The 18,060-nt window shown below is 40.2% G+C and overlaps 1 protein-coding gene and 1 long non-coding RNA gene across 8 annotated transcripts in view; one reads left to right on the forward strand and one right to left on the reverse strand.

The window, feature by feature from the left end:
• LOC117205459 (sodium/potassium-transporting ATPase subunit alpha) overlaps positions 1-18,060 on the reverse strand; it is a 172,686-nt gene that overhangs the window by 68,392 nt on the left and 86,234 nt on the right. Inside the window, exon 1 of one of the 7 annotated variants that reach the window (XM_033443878.1) lies at positions 3,886-4,037. The exons of 3 other annotated variants lie outside the window; for them this stretch is intronic. In XM_033443878.1, the coding sequence (XP_033299769.1) occupies positions 3,886-3,897 (12 nt within the window). In that variant the 5' untranslated portion in view covers positions 3,898-4,037. Of the gene's footprint in view, positions 1-2,766; positions 2,920-3,885; positions 4,038-18,060 lie in introns of those variants that run through there. 3 more of the 7 variants (XM_033443876.1, XM_033443879.1, XM_033443877.1) reach the window with 3 other exon arrangements.
• LOC117205467 lies at positions 4,793-17,276 on the forward strand. The gene is made up of 2 exons (XR_004487242.1): positions 4,793-5,272; positions 17,174-17,276. It is a non-coding gene; the product is annotated as an uncharacterized LOC117205467 (long non-coding RNA).

Below are 18,060 nucleotides of genomic sequence, written 5' to 3' on the forward strand. Positions count from 1 at the left end.
CACAGAAATCCATTTCAAGAAAATTAGCTTTTACATCAAACAACATTATCGAACATCGGACTTCAGCTATAAAATTCGAACAACTCTTAGAGCAAAAATTAGAACGAGAATGTCAGGGAAGAAAATAAACGACGAAAGAAAAATAAGAGGAAAATGGTGATAATCTATAGCGATTGGAAAACTGTGGCAAGTTTATGCATTTGCGTGAAACCGAAGTACAGAAACGAACAATACGCGAGAATGTACAAAATGTTCGGAGAGATAGCAGCGTTTCTGTTAATATTTGACGTCTTGAATTGTACTTCTTGTATTTTATTTATAAAAATATGAATTTGCATAAAGATTCGCGGTCTGGCGATTGAAAGTTTTCGAAAAGAATAGCTGTCGAAGGAGAGGAGAAAAACATCACGCGAGAGAATAGCGAACAAATCGTGACGGGGTAATCGACTGGCGGAAGTCGTTCGAAGGAATTTCAATGAATGAAAAACGCCGGTAAGGGCCTGTTAAAAGGATCGACCTTTTCAATTGACGGCTGCGTCCTTGGGCCAGCAGTAGCACCAGACCCGATCAAGAGCTCGCGCGCGAACGCGCCTATCAAACTCTTCGTGCACCTCGTAAAAGACATTCTCTTATATTAATGGAGAAACGAATGAAAAATCTTCATTGCAATATAAAAATCCAAAAATTCTATATCTCAATACGTATAACAATAAACACTTCGCTTAGTTATATATTATCGTATTCCTCAAACAATAAAACTTCTCACCACATTCGCTTCATATATCTTCCCATATAAATGACAAAAATTCGAAAACTTAAATAAATCTCAATTTATATAACAACATTTAACTACGTAACAAAATTCCTCGGCAAGTTTACTTTAGACGTGTTGTAAAAGACATTTCCTCAGGTGAATGGGAAACGAACCAAAAATCCTCATTTAAATATACCAAACCTGCCTATGCAAATATAGCAAAAAGCTAAAGGAGCAATAAACCCAATAAATACGCCAGGAACTTCACTTAACTGGGGAAATTCCACGCGAAATTCCAAAGCATCAACGAGACAATGGAGGCTGCAACTCGTTTGAATTCCATCGGGCTATCGATCGATGCACGCTGGAGAGCTTCTTGCAACAGACAGATCCAGGCAACCGAATTTCAAATGTGTCAAAGGAGCCAGAAAATCTCGATACGCACACCGGCAGACATCGCTTAGCTACGTAACAAAGTGCAGTTAATCGACGAGACAATGGAGGCTGCAACTAGTTCAAATTCCAGCGAACGATCGATCGATTCACCGAACAAGTTGGCCTCGTCATCCGACAGACAGATCTAGGCAACCCAATTTCCCAGCCAGGATACCTTCCCTAAACACGTTCGATCGTTGGAAAATCGAAGAACGTTCGCGTTCACGCGGAGATCGTTACGACAACGTGAGAGGGTGGGTTGGAGAGAAGAAAAGGAAGGGTAGCTTGCAATCGAGGGCGTGTCGCGAATCTGCGGCCAGGTTAGGTATCTGTTATTTCCACGTTTCAATCGGCGTTATCTGGTGCACGGCGATTTTCGAACGACAATTCACGGCATGGAAAAAGACGAAAGATAGCCGTTTGGAGGCAAGTTGGACAGATAGATTTGTTAGAACGTTTAGAAAGGATCGTTAAGATGATTAAAAAGATTAGATGCAAGGTAGTCTGGAAGGTGAGTTATAATTCATCGTTATCAAGAGTTCCGATTTATCCTTGCTTGCGGAGAGCTTGCGCAGGTTAGCGAAAGGTGAGCTTTAATAGCTCGCTAAAAATACCAATCTCCATGCGGACGTTATTTTCTGCTGGAACGTGCAACGATCGATCGAATTAAGGTAGTTTCGAGGAGAAAATGCAAGATGAATCTCGCGTCGTCTCTCTATCTTCTGTTACAAATAGAAAACCATAATCTGTCATAATAGAATAGTTAATAAGTGGAAGTGGATAGAATAGCGAATTACGAAGTTTCATAGACTTTCCGTTGGACGATCCTATGTTCCGTGTCACGAGGAACAAAGAGTGGGGCGAGAACGAGAATGGGAAACTGTGTCGACCACACGTTACATGGAAGGACGTTTCATGTTCAACTGACACGATCATAGGGAATTTATAGAATTAGAATACCATAATTGTATCGATAGAATTGAATTTGCTGTCCAGAGTAAGACGTTGTTGAAATTTCCAGGATTTTCATTGAGGATTTTCGCGAGAAAAACACGAAAACCGTGTTGGAAAGTCCGCAGCTGGTCGGTGGCGCGTGCGCACCGCGACGCAACACCCTCACCGACACCCTTCGAGAACTAGAACCAACCCCACCTCCGGTGGAAGCACGGACGGGCTTTCTAGCTTTCTTTCTCGGTCGCCCCGCACTCTCGACGACGCCTAAAAAGTACTCGAGCCGCACAATTGGGTCAGGGAACCACGCGTACAATCCGCGATCGAAGCACTGCCAGCGACGTCCACTGCCTTATAGCTTTCTTCTAGCAATTCACATTCTTCCAACCGTCTTTCTCATTCCGAGAGCCACAGACGAAAAATGTCGTATAACTTCGACAACGAAAGATTTTATGAAATAAAATGCGACGCTACTTGGGACTAGATTAAATTCAGAATAGATTAAAAAAGAAATGGAAATTGAATAGTAGAAAAAAAAAGAAAAGATCTACGGCGATATATAAGAAGGAGGTTGAAAACGGTTAAATAAGGGCAAAGGGTGGTTTCTCCAGAAAATACCACTTTACCATCTCGCTCCTTCTGCAGTGGACTGGTCGAAGACGAAGAAGAAGAAGAAGAAGGAGAAAGAAATAGACAGAGGGAGGGACAGCCTTTCCGACTCGAGGATACTTCCTCGCTTTCCTGGAAACGACGACACTGACGGAACGGATCACTGGGAAGAACTGCTTCGCGCTGATTCCGCGAGAGTTCGACGTGCAAAGAAAGTAAGACAGAGAGACAGACAGAGAGAGATAGAGAGAGAGAGATAGAGAGAGAGAGAGAGAGAGCGCTGAGAGCACAACCCTTCCTTGTCTCCGTACGCCTTTCTCTCTCGCTCTCTCCCACTCTCCTCCTCCTACCCCCTCGATCGAAGCTCCTCTTTAGCAGTGGTTACACCACAGACTCGCCTCTCTTTCTCTCTCTCTCTCTTTTACACCGTCTCTCTCTCTTTCTCTCTCTCTCTCTCTATCGCGCCCTCTTTCTGTTCCTTCTTCCTGGCCCTTTCTTCTGTTTCTGTCTGATTTCCCAAAACCTGTTCGTTTGACAGCCTGTGAAGTCACTACACAGTGAAAAAGAGATTGTCACGAAGAGGAGTGGAATTAAGAATGCGAAAGAATGCGACAGAGCGGATGTCCACACGAGATATCGAGAGGAATTCCTAAAAACAGACAAACAGACGTGTGACACGCACCGTTATTATTTCTATCACGTCCTGTCGTCCGCGACGGAGAGACCGATTCTCTAACGAGCGTTCTTCCGACCTCTAAAACCCATTCACGCTAGCCACTCATACTCTATGCCTCTCGCTCTTTCCTTCATACTTTATCTCGCTCTAAATCTCGCTCGTTCTTACCGTTTCGATCTTTCTCTAGCTATCTACCTTTCTCTCTCACGCACGCATTCTACGAACGCACATACATCACACGTATACGTAACGCGCACACAGAGAAAGCCACACGCACACACACACGCATACACGCGTACACTATTGGCGTATCTGGCTAACTGTCAAAGAAGGACAGAGATAGAGATAGAACTCGACAAAGCAGGATAAAGCTTGTGACACGCTCTGGCTACAAAGCGAAGATTTTCGTTGGTTCAGAGAACTCGAAGAGATGGACTTGTGCGTCTAAGCAATCACAAACCTTGTCACCCATGGCTGCGGCGAGCGGTGTTCGATGAGATAGAAGGTTAACAGCGCGGCTTCGAGTGGACCAGAGACTGACTGGCGTTTCGAGTCGTCGAGGACCGCCGGCATCATCGACCCGTCCTCTCCCACCAAAGCTCACGGTTCCCCCACCAACGGCCGACCGTCCCTCACCCGACCAACCCGCTCCGCACAGACACCGTAGTCATCCCCACCACTGCGTCGCTCTCGATTCACCCCCATTCCTGTGCCGCGCACCTCCAGCGCCACCACCCAAAGCGTCGCCAAGACCTCGTATAGGGAACCTACCGCCTAGCCACTATACCTCACTACACTTCTTTCCAATCGTTCCTGTATCTTCAAGTATTAGTTATAATAGTAGATTTGATAAAAACTGTTGCAATTATGTATCGAATACATGGATTCTCTTAGCTGCGGGATTTCGTTACTAGCCTGTCCCTTTGTTACCAGTTAAGACATCGTACAAGGGCGTCTAGGCGATTGCCACCAAGGTATCACGCTTGTTTCTACAAATTCCTGTATCTACAAAATAACAGTTTTAGTACGTAGATTTGTGCTAACGATGATCAGAATCGAACATTAGAATTCTTAGATTATTTAATTAGAGAGTTCTGTAGCCAGTCAAGAGACTATGCCATGGCTTGCATTTAGGATCAATTAGCGGAAAATCTCGTAAATAATTAAATCCACGCTTCCACATTCTATTTATCCCGATTGTTATATGGCACGCAGTAAATGTTTTTACGGAGTAAATAACACATCGATTCGATTCTGATGCAATCCCTATATCCTTGCGACTCCGCCTATGTATTACAGATTATGCTATCGACCATGAGCTTAAGGTTCATATAATACGCATTTGCGCTGCAAAAATTCCAGCATATTTAAAGCGGTCGAAAATCCTGTCAGCCACGGTTGTACAAATTTTCCTACGGCCAAATTGCTGGAAAACTCGCAAGGGTGAGGAAGGAGCGTGACCGTCGCTTCGCGGAGCCCCGCAACCCCCCCCCCCCGCCGCGACCAACCACCACTCCCCGTGGCACCGTTCGAACCCCTAGCCTAGAGATGCCCGTTTCTACCTCCAAACACCACGGCGCACGCTCCGACGTCGCCTCAGTGACTCTCAACTACCGTTCACCGTGTCTGCGATATTCTCTTCCGTCTGCACGTCGCTCCCTGGGGAAATTTTTCGGCGAGAAGTGTGCCGTGACAGAGGGTTAATTGGGCAAGACCAAGAAATACTGGCCTCGCCGAGTCGATCGTGCTTCCGTGGCGCTGCAAACGGGATTACCGTGTCGCGATCTATGATAGACGATGGTTTAATGGCTCTGGGGACGCTTCTTCGTGAACTGGGACAATCCTAGGTGAATTAAGAATTTAGTGTTTTGCGGTGGAATCGAAGGAGGAGGATTGTTAGAGTACGTTCTAGAATTTTACATTTGGCATGGTGTCGCTGTTTGTGAACGATAATATCGGGCCGAAGATTGGTAGGAAGGAGGATTGTCGAAGAGGATTGATGTATAGGATTTTACTTTTTTATGCAGTGCATTGTTGTTCGTAAGAGAAATGTAAGGGACGTGGGACGATATCGGATGAGTTAAGAATTTACTGTTTAGTGTCTGAGACGGTGAAATTATTTATTATATATGTATTATTAATAAAAGTATCATTGGTATTTTGTACATTAAAGAATAAGAAAGAAGATTCTATCATAGGGATTGATGTTTGTTAAAGGAAATTCGATTCGATCCAGCAGACAATACAGCAGACTCCTTAGTTTCCGCAAGTGGGACAGCTATTATTTCCAGTATCTATCTTACTTTTTGCAAAAAAAAAAAAAGACATCGTTGCTTTTTATACGGCGAAGAAGGAAAGTCGTTTGTCAAAGAAAATCCAATTTAATCCGAACGGCAGAACAGAAGGATCTTAAATTTTCCAAAAGTGGATCTACTTACAACTTATATTTTAGTTTCTACGAGAAACGTCGTTTTATATCATTTAACTAATATAAATAGAAAAATAAATATACACAAAGAAAAAAAAAAAGAAAAAGAACGAGATCGGTGTTCATCAAAGAAAATCTGCTCCACTAGCGATCCACGAAACAGTAGACAAGGTTCCTAAATTTCCGGAAGTAGGACACCTACATACATTTCTAACCTCCATTCTAGTCTTTCCTCTTTCAACGAACATTGCTTATTTATAAATCATAGAATAAACGGCGAAGGAAAGGATTCGATAAAGAAAATCCGATTAGTATCAAGAGACCAGTAAAGAAGGTTCGTAAAATTTTTACACGACAAAAGGAAAGACTGAGCAAGAATGAGAACCACTGAAACGCGATCCGTGCTACTGGGCTACGCGCCACACGGCGCTTTGGCCGACCGACCGACTCTACTCGCACACGATCCTCCTTCTCCCTCCGCCGTTATCCGGCTCGCACTCTCTGTCTCTCTTTGTCTGTCTCATTTTCTACGTCTCTCTACGCTGTACCGGTTCCCTGCCTCGCTACGCCATGCAAATCTTCCGTCTTGCACGTTATGAGGAACGAGCCCTGTCTCTTCTTCCGAGTTTAACCGGAGACCACGCCGCGATCCAAGGGATCCCGTTTCCTGTTCGTTCTTCGGGATGATCGAGCGGCCTGCATTATTCCATGCCTTGCATTACGGCCACGAGCTTCTAATCATCAGTTTTCAGCCATCATTTTCACCATGAAATTTAGAATCGGAAAATCCTCGAAAATTCGAAAGAGAAAGCGATCCTGAAATATTTCGGCGAGAAAGTTAGGGATAAATAACATTAAACATTCTAGAAATTTGAAAGAGCAAGCCAGGCAGATAAGATTGATAATTCTTTCGAATTTTAATAAAAATGTCAGACAAATAAGGAAGAAAAACGAGGAAGTTAAAAAAGAAAAATTGAAAAATTGCAAATTTTGAAGGATAAGCGGGACAAATAAAGTTGCGAGTTCTCGAAAATTTGGGAGAAAAAGATACATATATAAAATCGAAAGTCGTGTGAAATAAAATCGAAGGTGTTTGAAAATTTGTAAAAACACGACAAACAAAATTTGATAGAAAGCATGTCGTAAGTTGAACGTGCTTCGTGCCAAAAGGGAAAAGGATAATTCCCGAGAAGCTTCGAACAAGAGTGAATCCTTTGTTAGAATGATTTGATACGAGTGGAAATTTTCCAAAGCAATTTGCGAACATCCTCGCTGTGTTGCCTTCTATTGCTCCTGTTTTCATTAGCCTGGTCAGCAGAAGGTAGGATCGAATGCACTTTTCTGCCATGATCTTAACACGATTGAAAATCAGGAAAAAAGTGCGGCTTGGAGAACAGACACTGAAACGTTCGCTGGTGTTTTATATCGTTTGCTTTCTTGTAAAAGGGGGAAGGTCATTTATTGAACCCTTTGAGTTTTAGAAACCCTGGACTCGTGCGAGTAATCTGAGATTTAAAATGTATTCTTCTGTAAAAGGAAAAAGAAACAAGAAAAATTCTGTAAAACAAAGAACCTAATTTATCACGTCTTTCTCCAAGCTCTTCGTACGTAAAGTTGCAGAACATGTAGAGAGAATATTATATAAAGATCAATAGCACATAGGCGCGATTTTCAACCTGTGTGTAGCAAACATTTTAAAAGAGTGCAATACCTGAGTATTTAGTCAGAAGCACAGACTTCTTTTTCCTCTTAGATTTTCAAATAAGTCGTTCTTAAGCTAACGTGGTTAACTCCATTTTTACAATTTCACTGTCGAAACACTCGATCGACGCTTATGTCGTATAATTTCATCAATCTCTGTCTATTGTTCCGCGGAGTAAGTTTAATTTGACAAACGAGGTGAATGCCCTCCTATCTTGAACATATATTTTTTAGCGTGACGTGAAATTTTAGTAACTAGTACACTGCGGATTTACATGCATTTATGCGAAATTTAAGAATACGAAAATGCATACAATATGCATAACGTACAAAAAAAAAAAAAAAAAGAATACAAAGCTTCCAACGTAGCATATTCGTTACAATCTTTGTTAGACAAAACAAGTTCCTATTTAAATGTTCCTGTTCCTTTACTTGCACCCATAAAAATGTCAATTCGCAGAAAAATCCACACTCTAATAATTAGTTTCTTTTTTCATGTGGGCCATGAGGTGGAAACGGTAGAAAATTATTGACGATACATCAGCATCGTAGGTAATGAGAATCAGGTCTGAAGGGAACGTGTTAGAAGCAAAACCAAAGCCGTGTCTTTCACCTGAACGCCTTATGGACGGTCCTCTAATGGATTACTTGGGAAACAGCGATAACTTCTCGCTTGAGAGTCTTGGAAGACAATCTTGGCAGAAACTAGTGTAACAAGTGCTGAATAAGGTAAAAGAGGAATAATAATAGAGGTTGTGTCTATAAGCGTTTGAGTGTAATATTCGAATTTGTAATTCTATTGCAATTCTGGATGCAGCTGCATTTGCCACATGTGGTCTTTTCTACGTATAAAAACGACAATATCTTGAAACTATAGGACAATTCGCTATTGTTAAGCTTTAAGGTTCGGCGCAGGCGAATGACGTTATTGCAATTTTACAATGTTAATATTATACGATTTGGCGTTCTTCTATCTTCAATAACGAGATTGCACACACGTGTGCATTTTATTTCGGTTCTTCGTATTCTATTGGTACAACAACATTAAGCATAATATGGAAAGTTGTTTTAATATCATATCACCGTTGAGAAATATAAAAATAGAGAAGATTATGTACAAATAAATTTCCAACTATTTGTAACTTTTCCTTTGAAAAAAAAGCCCGTGTTTTAAAAAATTTTTCACGGTAAAGGTACATATGGTAAAAGTGCGAAGAGTTAAAATTAAACTATAAAATCAGAAAACGATTAAAGTCAACGAAAAAAGATCGCTTTAATCAGTAGAATTATTTTTCTACCAGCTCTCCTGAAACTTCTCACTTACCAACTGATGGAAAAATTTTTTAAGCTCACAGGATCCTCGTTTTATAATTCTATCCAATCCTACATCGTCAATGTTAACAAGATCGTATGGTTCTTTCCTGCTAAGCTCTTTACCAATTAACACACGAGTTCCTGAACAATGTAGACAAAAAGATATCGAACAAGAAAATATCCTAATATTTTCTTCCAACTATCGATCGTGCTCGGACGAAAAAAAAAGTCGAGGTAAGATTGATTTCGATCGGAAACCGTAACATATCTCGGTCTCCTGCATTTTTCCATGGTTCTTCGTCGTGTGCACAGTGGCGGAGGCCTTTACGTTTCGCTAGAACGAAGAAAAGGAAATTGAATCGCGAGTCGCACCGGGTTTTCTCGTTGTCAGCGATTTAATCATCGGTCGGCTATCAACGCCAGCCGACCATCCTTTCCGGGGGCTTTTCATTACAGTTCGTTAAAACGACGACTCGAGTCTAGTCGTTTCCAGGCACCGAGCCATCCTGGTGAGTCAGGTCATTGCCGGAATTACTTGATAATTACTTCTGACACTGGCGACACGAGAGAAAAAAGAGAAAAAGGAATATCGATACTGTGAACAGGAGTTTTAAGAAGAATGGTTTCTCGGATATTAATGGCAAGATTAGGCGATCGTTGTGCTCGAAGATTAATTCGAGGGACGGAAAAGGAATTATTAAGCATCGCCGTAATTGCTGCTCTTCGTTTCTATAGGCAGCCGATTTCGATTAAATTAAGTTTCAATTATTAAATTCAATTTTCAATTGGTATTTTGTTTCTACAAATATAGATGGATGGTTGTAGTACTTCGATCAATTAAGCGTGATTTATTATTTGAAATATATTTCAAACATGTAAAATTAGTCGATCGTAATTAATGCTCTGTTTTTATACCAGTATGAACAAAATAAGATTGTAATATGTGGATTAAAAAATGTACGTTTGAATCGTTAAATTTAATTTTCGCAGCATCTGTTTTTGTAGACAGAGGTTGCAAAATTTGGATTAAGTAGATGCGAGTTGTTATCTGCAATGTTTGAAATATACAGGGTGGTTGGTAACTGATGGTACAAGCGGAAAGGGGGTGATTCTACGCGAAAAAGAAGTCGAAAATATAGAATAACAATTTTTCGTCTGAGGCTTTGTTTTCGAGAAAATCGACTTTGAATTTTCGCTCGGTACGCGTGCACTTTATCACGTCTCGTTATAACGGATCTCACTGTAGATGGAAAAATTAAAAAAAAAATTTTTATCCTATATTTTCCATTTCTTTTTTCGCGCAGAATCACCCCCTATCCGCTTGTACCACCAGTTACCAACCACCCTGTGTTTAATTATAAATATAATAAAATTAATAAAATTAATAATAAAATTAATTGATCATAGCTTTGGGATTAATTAGCTGGATGAAGAAGGTATTATTAAGTATGATTATATTTACTGTTTCTATACATACAAGTGGGCGATTGTATTATTTGGGTTAAGTAGCTGCAAGCCATTATTTGTAGTACAGGTACGGAAATTTATTGGTGGAAGTGTGAAAGAATTTGACCAATCGCGGTTATTATTCTTGGTTACCTAAAACGCACAGCTCAGCTGCAGTAGAACGAGTACATTCCAGGTCAGACTTGAATTATCGCTTGACTAAAATTCAGAACGAAAAATAATTGGAAGCTGCATATGTGGTACCAATATATTTATTATACGTGCAACACGACCACTCAATATTAATCGTCGAAACAATGTTCAAAAGCAACAATTGAATTCCAAAAATTTAATTACCCAGCCTTATAGCGTTGTGCTCAAAATTACTTTGTTTTCCAACTAGAAATTGTACGTCATGCTGTGCTTTTTTCTCTTTCCAATTATCATACACTATCGTATTGAACTATCAACTATGCCATTCAAACATCATTCTCCACTTTCTCCCAATCGATCACAGGAAGCGCGCCAAGAGCTAAATCTTCCTTTCCAAACCTAATTCACAAGGCCCACAACTGGAAGCACGCTTGCTGCCAACTAAATCAACTGTCACAAACTTGGGACACCTGAACACCGTCCCAAAACTCTCTTCCTCTCAATCGATCACACAAAGCTCACCAAGAACGAAACTTCCCTTGCAAACTTAATTTACCAGATCCACGATCACGAATACGCTTTTGACCGCGTGAACCAACCATCACAAACCTGGCCAACTGCTCCATCCTCGATTTCCCCTCGATCGATCACACAAAGCACACCAACGATAAAACTTCTCTTCCCAAGCCTGATTTACAAGATCCACAATTTCAAGTACACGCTTCCTGCCATCCGAACCATCAACTATCACAAACCTGGCCAGCTACTGCATCCAATTCCCCCTCGATCGATCGTACAAAGCACACCAAGTACGAAACTTCTCTTTCCAAACCTAATTTATAAGCTGCACAATTAGAAGCCTCGGTTTCTTCCAACTTCTATTTTCGGCTGTTCCCTCTCATCTTGCCCAACCGTCACAAACCTAATCACCGTTTATCCAACCTCGAAACCATTCGCCATCGTCTTCCAATTAATCATGTACTTTTAATCGTGTTCTCAAATACACGACCAGTCGTCCAATAACGCGAATCATCGAAAATACGGCTTTGACGATAAATAACACAAAAGCCAGCTCAAAGAGCAAAATAGAAGGACAGCGAGAGAGAGAGAGAGAGAGGGAGGGAGGGAGGGAGGAATGGAGGGAGATGTGAGAGGGAGGGTGCGCGACACGATCATCAAAGCGTCAGCCAGATCGATGCTACGCGGGGGTGGAAGTACTTCCGCGGAACTGGGCTAGGCTAAAGTCCCTGAAACAACTCGTTACGTAACTTCCGGCGGCATGCTGCCTTCGACAATGCGGTTCCTTCTTGCGGAGTAGCCATCGTTCTCGACGCTGGTTAACCCTCAAACGTTGCCACTGGGTCACTTTGACCCTACGCTGTTGTATAACACGGACTGATACAGAGAAAAGTCGTAAAATCAGGTGGCGATTGAAACGAGCACGTTGACGGGGTATCGGAAGAGATTTCGGTTAATAAGAATCGACAGAAGTGCAAACAAAGATAATTACAGGGAGCTTAGAATGTTGGCATGTTGGAAAAAAATTCTTTAGGTCAACGGAGTCAATGTACGACATGCAACTATTCCGTAGAACATGCAACTGTGGAATATCAGTGCAGAATGTTATATTTTAGAACATGAAATTGTATAGAAATACAGATTTCTGGTCGAAATCGCTTCGCTCCGCCGTTTTTTCATGTATTAAAATATCACTAACAATATATGTATTGTTTATATTTTGCATATTTTTTATATTGGGTTGTCCGAAAAGTTTCTTTCGTTTTATGAGGAAATAATAGACGCACGACGTTTTTCTTTTATATTATTTTGTCGAATTACGTATGATCCATTTTGTTCTGTTGAAATAAACACCGCGACATTTCACAGACTTGGTTTCACGTTTTTATGAAGGTGCATTGTTGTAAAAAACACGTTTGCGAAAGAAAGACACTTTACCTAATATATATATATATACTAAACAATATGCAAAACTTGAAATCTCTGTAATTAACAGTCAGTTTGTTCCAACTAAAACTTGTATTGTATAAAAAATTCTCAGAATTAATATATTCTTTAAATGTTAGAAATTTGTGCTGTTCCAAAGCGCAGGCAATGTATGCATTTTAAAATTCCATATCATCCAGAAAATAATAGAAATAGAGAATTTACCAATACGAATAATAACGTTAATAAAGTTTCTTATTCGTAATCGCTGCCGTGTGTACGTTCAGGATCATCTTCATCCACCCCCTTGAGCTATCTGGCGTGGCAGAGTTAAAAAGTAAACCTCTTCCTGTTTGTCGGACACGCCGACCATAAAAGAGGCAGCGAGTCGATGGTCGTTCGCCGGAATCGATAACGCGTAACAGACGTCTCTAGAATGGTGAAATATTAGAGGAAAGAAAATTGTCTATTCGTCGTTGTCGCTGAGAGAGGACGTCGGTAGGTCGAAGTAAAGAAATTTTGCGGATTTCTTTGGGAAAACTGGAAGAAACCGGTGAATCCTGGGTTGTTACGTAACACGCGGAAAATAGTCCGTTCCACGAAACTCTGGAGAGCCCCGTGATTCGAGCACACTTGCCTCCATTCTAAGCTTTGAACTAAGCCAAGGTAGGCGGACAGTTCGCTCTTGTGTTTCATTTTGCCAGTGGCTTTTTCAGAATTTATGGTGATTCCGTACGCAATTGGAAATATTCGTGAATGTTTTAATAAAATTCGGAACGTTTGATACGCCTGGAGAACGGAACGTGCGACAACGTTTCATTTTTAAATTGAATTTAGCGAAATTTAATTAGATGCCGCGTGATTTGCGATCCTTCGGGTAGAATTTATGAATTTTATGGACCGTTGATCGAGATTTATTAACTTTGCATATTCGCTGTATTCCGCACTAGAATATATGAAATTCATCCAGCTCTCGATTAAAATTCACAAGATTTCCAGTCTCCCAATTAGAACCTGTAACACGCGTAGAAAGTAATTTGAATTTTGCTAAAACTAGCGCGTTTTTGATCAAAACCCTGGAAATTCGAATGAGCGTAAAAATTGCAAAATTCTATAATTATAATCTCAAATACGATATTCCAAGTGCAATGTCAAACTTCCAAACAATTCACCAAATACTCGAAATTCCGCTCGATATACCAAAATTTGCCGCACATCGACTAGAATTCGAGGAATTATTTAAAATAAAGTTCGCAAGACTTACCAACCCATCGTCGGAATTCTTAAAAATCGCCAACTTTTAAATTTAAAGCCCGTCGAATTCAGTAAATTGTACGCTATCAGCGACTCTTCAAGCCAACCATTCATCCCCTCGAAGCCTTAATCGAGCGCTATGACGACCAAATCACGCACATACAACCGAGTCAATTTGTTTGAACGAGCGCAACACACTGGACGAGTAAGCCCGATACAAAAAGGATTGAGAGAAAGTACGGAAAGGACTTAAAGAAAAATACAGGGTGAATGGTGGATTTCGTAGAAAAATGGCGGAAGTGTAGGGTGTGCAATGGGTGAAAGAAGGAAGGCGGCCAGACATTGTGAAGGTTCATCCGATCGTTGATAATCGAGCAACGTTCCACGTCAAAGGGAAGGTGCAGTGTCACGGGACACTCGTCACTGTCACACGAGCCGACCACAGAGGTGTGAACTTGAAACGATGCTGGCAAAACTGGCCAGTCAACCTTGACATAGTTACCCGTTCGTGATTTGTCGTACAAATTAAATTTGCATAAGTAGCACTCCGCTGATTAGACAGATCCCGAGTTGTTCTACCCCAACTCGTTTCAAAACAAGATATCGAGGCGCCGTTACATCGACGTCACTATTCTTTCGTATCTCTCCTTTAACTCAATTCCTTCTCTGCTTTCAGTTCTATGTTCTAATTACAAAATAAAGCGAGTCATCGAGTTTCTATGTCGCCAATTAAGAATTTCCGCGAATTTCATAACACGAAGATAAGACGTACGAAGTAAAATATATCCGCGTCTTTTGTTCGAAATTTCAAAATAAGCTACGTGGCTAAGGTAATGGGAATCTCTGTCTCTTCTTACGAAATTACCAGCTGCCCCGAATTTAATAATATCCCATTAAATTATCGATACACGCGCACCGAACCGAACGCTTTTATTCCAAATTTTCATTTAGCCACCCTCGTTAACCGGCGAACCCACCCTTGTAACTCAACACAGAAAATTATTAAATTTCTATCCTATATCTGCTATACGTGTAGTTTCTTAGCAAATTAACAGAAATTATTCGTAATATCCGATATTACGAACATCGAACATCGATATACGATATAAAATATATTGGCTTGGCAACTAAGTGATTGCGGATTTTGTCATTAGGTGATATCGACTTGGTTGCCAATCCAATACGTACAAAGATTCCTGCTCTTTCCGCGTTTGTTATATAAACGAAGGGAACTGGATAAATATATATATTACAAACCGATACTTCGATCGAATACGGGGCATTTGAAAGAGATCGTTTGCATTAATGTTTCTTCGAGAAGGACACATCCTGTGCACGAACATGACGTAATTACCATGCGCTGCTGTGACAAAAAGTGATCGTTCGGCTAATTGGTCGTCTAGTCGACACGAAAGTAGTTTAACGATTAACGCGTGAGTCATTAAATACCATTCGCATATAGCAAAGGACGTGTGTACACGTTGTGCACGTCTCTCTCTATTAACGTCTGTGATACCGCACGAATTTGATTCGCAGGAAATGAATCATGTTTCGTGGCCCCTTTCCTCCCTCGTATCACGCGTATTACGTTCGCCAGGCCGCCAGTCTCTGTCTCTTTCTCTCTAATAATTCTCTCTCTAACCCTTCTCACTGTTTCTTTCTCTTTCTTCTCGCTGCTGCACTGTATTGTGTTACCCCGCGTTGCCTTTCGTTATTAAAACCGTACACAGCGGAAGCGAGATTGCGCAATCACGTGTGGCACGATGAATTTTCGCCGGAATTTTTCCCACCATCGCGCATCGCCGAGAGAAAGAGCTCGCGATTCTCGCAAGTTAAACGAACGAAATAACCGGCGTTGGGGGTTGGCAGTTTTTAAAATTGAAACGCAAGTAAGGTATTTGGATTACACGACTCGCGGAAGCGTTGTATGGACGTAGCCGGCGCGCGATCAAAGAGAACGCGTGGGTTCGAGCGAGCAACCAGGGCAAATGAAAATTTCGAATGAAAGCGCTGCCTCGCGTGTATTGATACTCTAATCGCCTATTGCACGTTACTGGATTCGTAGAACTTGCTCATTCTGCAAGAAGGGAGAAATTTAATGATCTGCGATATTTTAGTTTGAAGTGATTTAAACGGTCGAAATTGAAATTAAAAATGCAACGTACGGTTAGGGGAGATCTGAAAGCTTCGAAATTCAGGGTACAATATCGGAGTGGAAATTTAGAATAGATTTGAGAAGGGAAATTTTTAATTACTTTATTCATTTAATATATATATATTAACGAGGATAAATGAAAATTTGGAACGGAAGCGCTGCATCGTTGTTTTATATTGATACTATAATCGGTTATCGGATAGTATTTAATTTGCAAAAGCTGTTCGTTCTGTAAAGAGGGAGAAGTTTCACGACGATTTGCGATATTTTATATTTAAGTGGTAGATAAGGGTAGATTTAGAAATTTGCAAATTAGATTAGATTTGGAATGGAACTTAACGAGGGTAAGTGAAAGTTTGAGAACGTTGCTCTGATGTCGAAATGCAGCGTATAATGTGTTTCTGTGTTTTTAGCAATTTTCATGTTATTTTCCTTCTTCAAATTTATCTTTTCCACGCGAAAAGAACATATTGAATATTCTATCATTCATACGAAAATATTTAAATAATTCAATTTAATTTCAATTTAAATATCCAATCAACCGCATTAAAATAAAATGTATATTCGTAAAAAAGGCAAACAAATAATATTCCAATTATAAATTTAAACTTGTTACCTGATACAAATTATAATACCTTAATGTAGTTACACGTCCTGATCAAATTAAAATAGCAAAATGTAATAAGGAAACTTCGAACGGATTAAAACGTTTAATTATTTACCTAACCATCTTTTTTTTTTAACAAATACTTCGTACGAAAAGAAAAATAAAAACACTTGTACGTACAACAAAGCAAAACGTTAAAAGTATACGAAATGTCTCGAACGATACCGAAGTTATTGTTTGAGAGAAATTGTTTAAAGCGCGATTTAAGAAAACATCTTACGGGCGTGGAAGTCGATTCCGAGGACCTTTTAACTACGAAAAAACATATAATTTTCTACCTAATAATCATAAACCGAATTTTTCTCCGTCAACTGAATATCCGAAAGATCGTGTAAAGGAAACGTGACATTTCAAAAATTTCTCAAGAGCTTGTCTCGTCCCATCGCTGGTTAACACCGCGTTCTCCTATCAACAAAACGAACAAACATTTCGTCGCATCGTATTTCATTCGGCGAACAGCGAATGGAAAATGTAAATGAAGTCTTCATTCGAAAGTTTATTAGAGTGTACCGTTGTATAATTAGCTATTACTGGCTGCTTATTTTAACGATAATGGCGCGTGTCAGTGGAACAATAGTAATAATATTAGCGTTGTTGACGTCTACGTTTGTAGCAACGGCTCGAGATAAACGACGGATCGTGGGTCCTGTATTTTAAAATAATAACAGGGGAATTATGGTTTCTAGGTTTGTAAAGATATCGTTGAAAGAGAAGGAATAAAGGTACAGACGAGACACAGGGGCTGCAGACAGATAACCACTTGACGACTCGAATGCAACGGGGGATGAACGACGGGGGGAAAAAAGGAGAGAACAAGCGTCGTAAGCCTTTCGATAGCTACGACTCGTCGTCCGTAGTCACAGATCGATACTTCAAACTGGTCTTGCATTTCCAGAAGAAGAATAAGAGAAACTGTTGTTCCGCTTTGTTACCATTTTACTTGTCACTTTTCTAAGTTGCTGTGTTTCGTTTAATGAAAAATATCGTACGCGATCATTCGATCGCTGTTAGAAATTTTACCGCCAATGATTTCTTCAGAATATCGCGTTTTAGGAGAATATCGTGTTCGAATTTGTTGTATTTAGTCAATGTAATTTTTGTACGAGTTATTTTTTATCGCGAGTGCGTCCAATTATTATTAGCGATCAATATTTCTGCATACGGTTGCTACAAAAAGTATTCGCCCTTATTTTCCAATAAAGTGACTTTTTATTAAATTATAAATTTCATTCTCGCAGTGTCGAATTTTTGGAATCGTATGAAAACACTATTAAATAATACGAGATTTATGATAGTCGGATTTAATTAATTGATACGTAAATGCAATGATAAAGTTTTCCAAATTCATGCGTCTTATATTCGCGAATACCACGTTGCTTTGTTACACGCGAGCAACGAAGGGTGTGAGAAGCTTAAGGGAGGAACAATTGTTATTGCAATAAGAGCAAGTGACTTTTATAAATTTTTTTTTAGACTAGCTTACTAGTTAGTTAGAAAATAGAGGTTTCTAGGATGTAAATATAGTCCTCGAATACAAATGTAATTTTCTTTCATTTCAATTCTTATCGTTCAT

Source organism: Bombus bifarius, unplaced genomic scaffold (assembly GCF_011952205.1).
Source record: "Bombus bifarius isolate JDL3187 unplaced genomic scaffold, Bbif_JDL3187 scf7180000007990, whole genome shotgun sequence".
Taxonomy (NCBI): domain Eukaryota; kingdom Metazoa; phylum Arthropoda; class Insecta; order Hymenoptera; family Apidae; genus Bombus; species Bombus bifarius.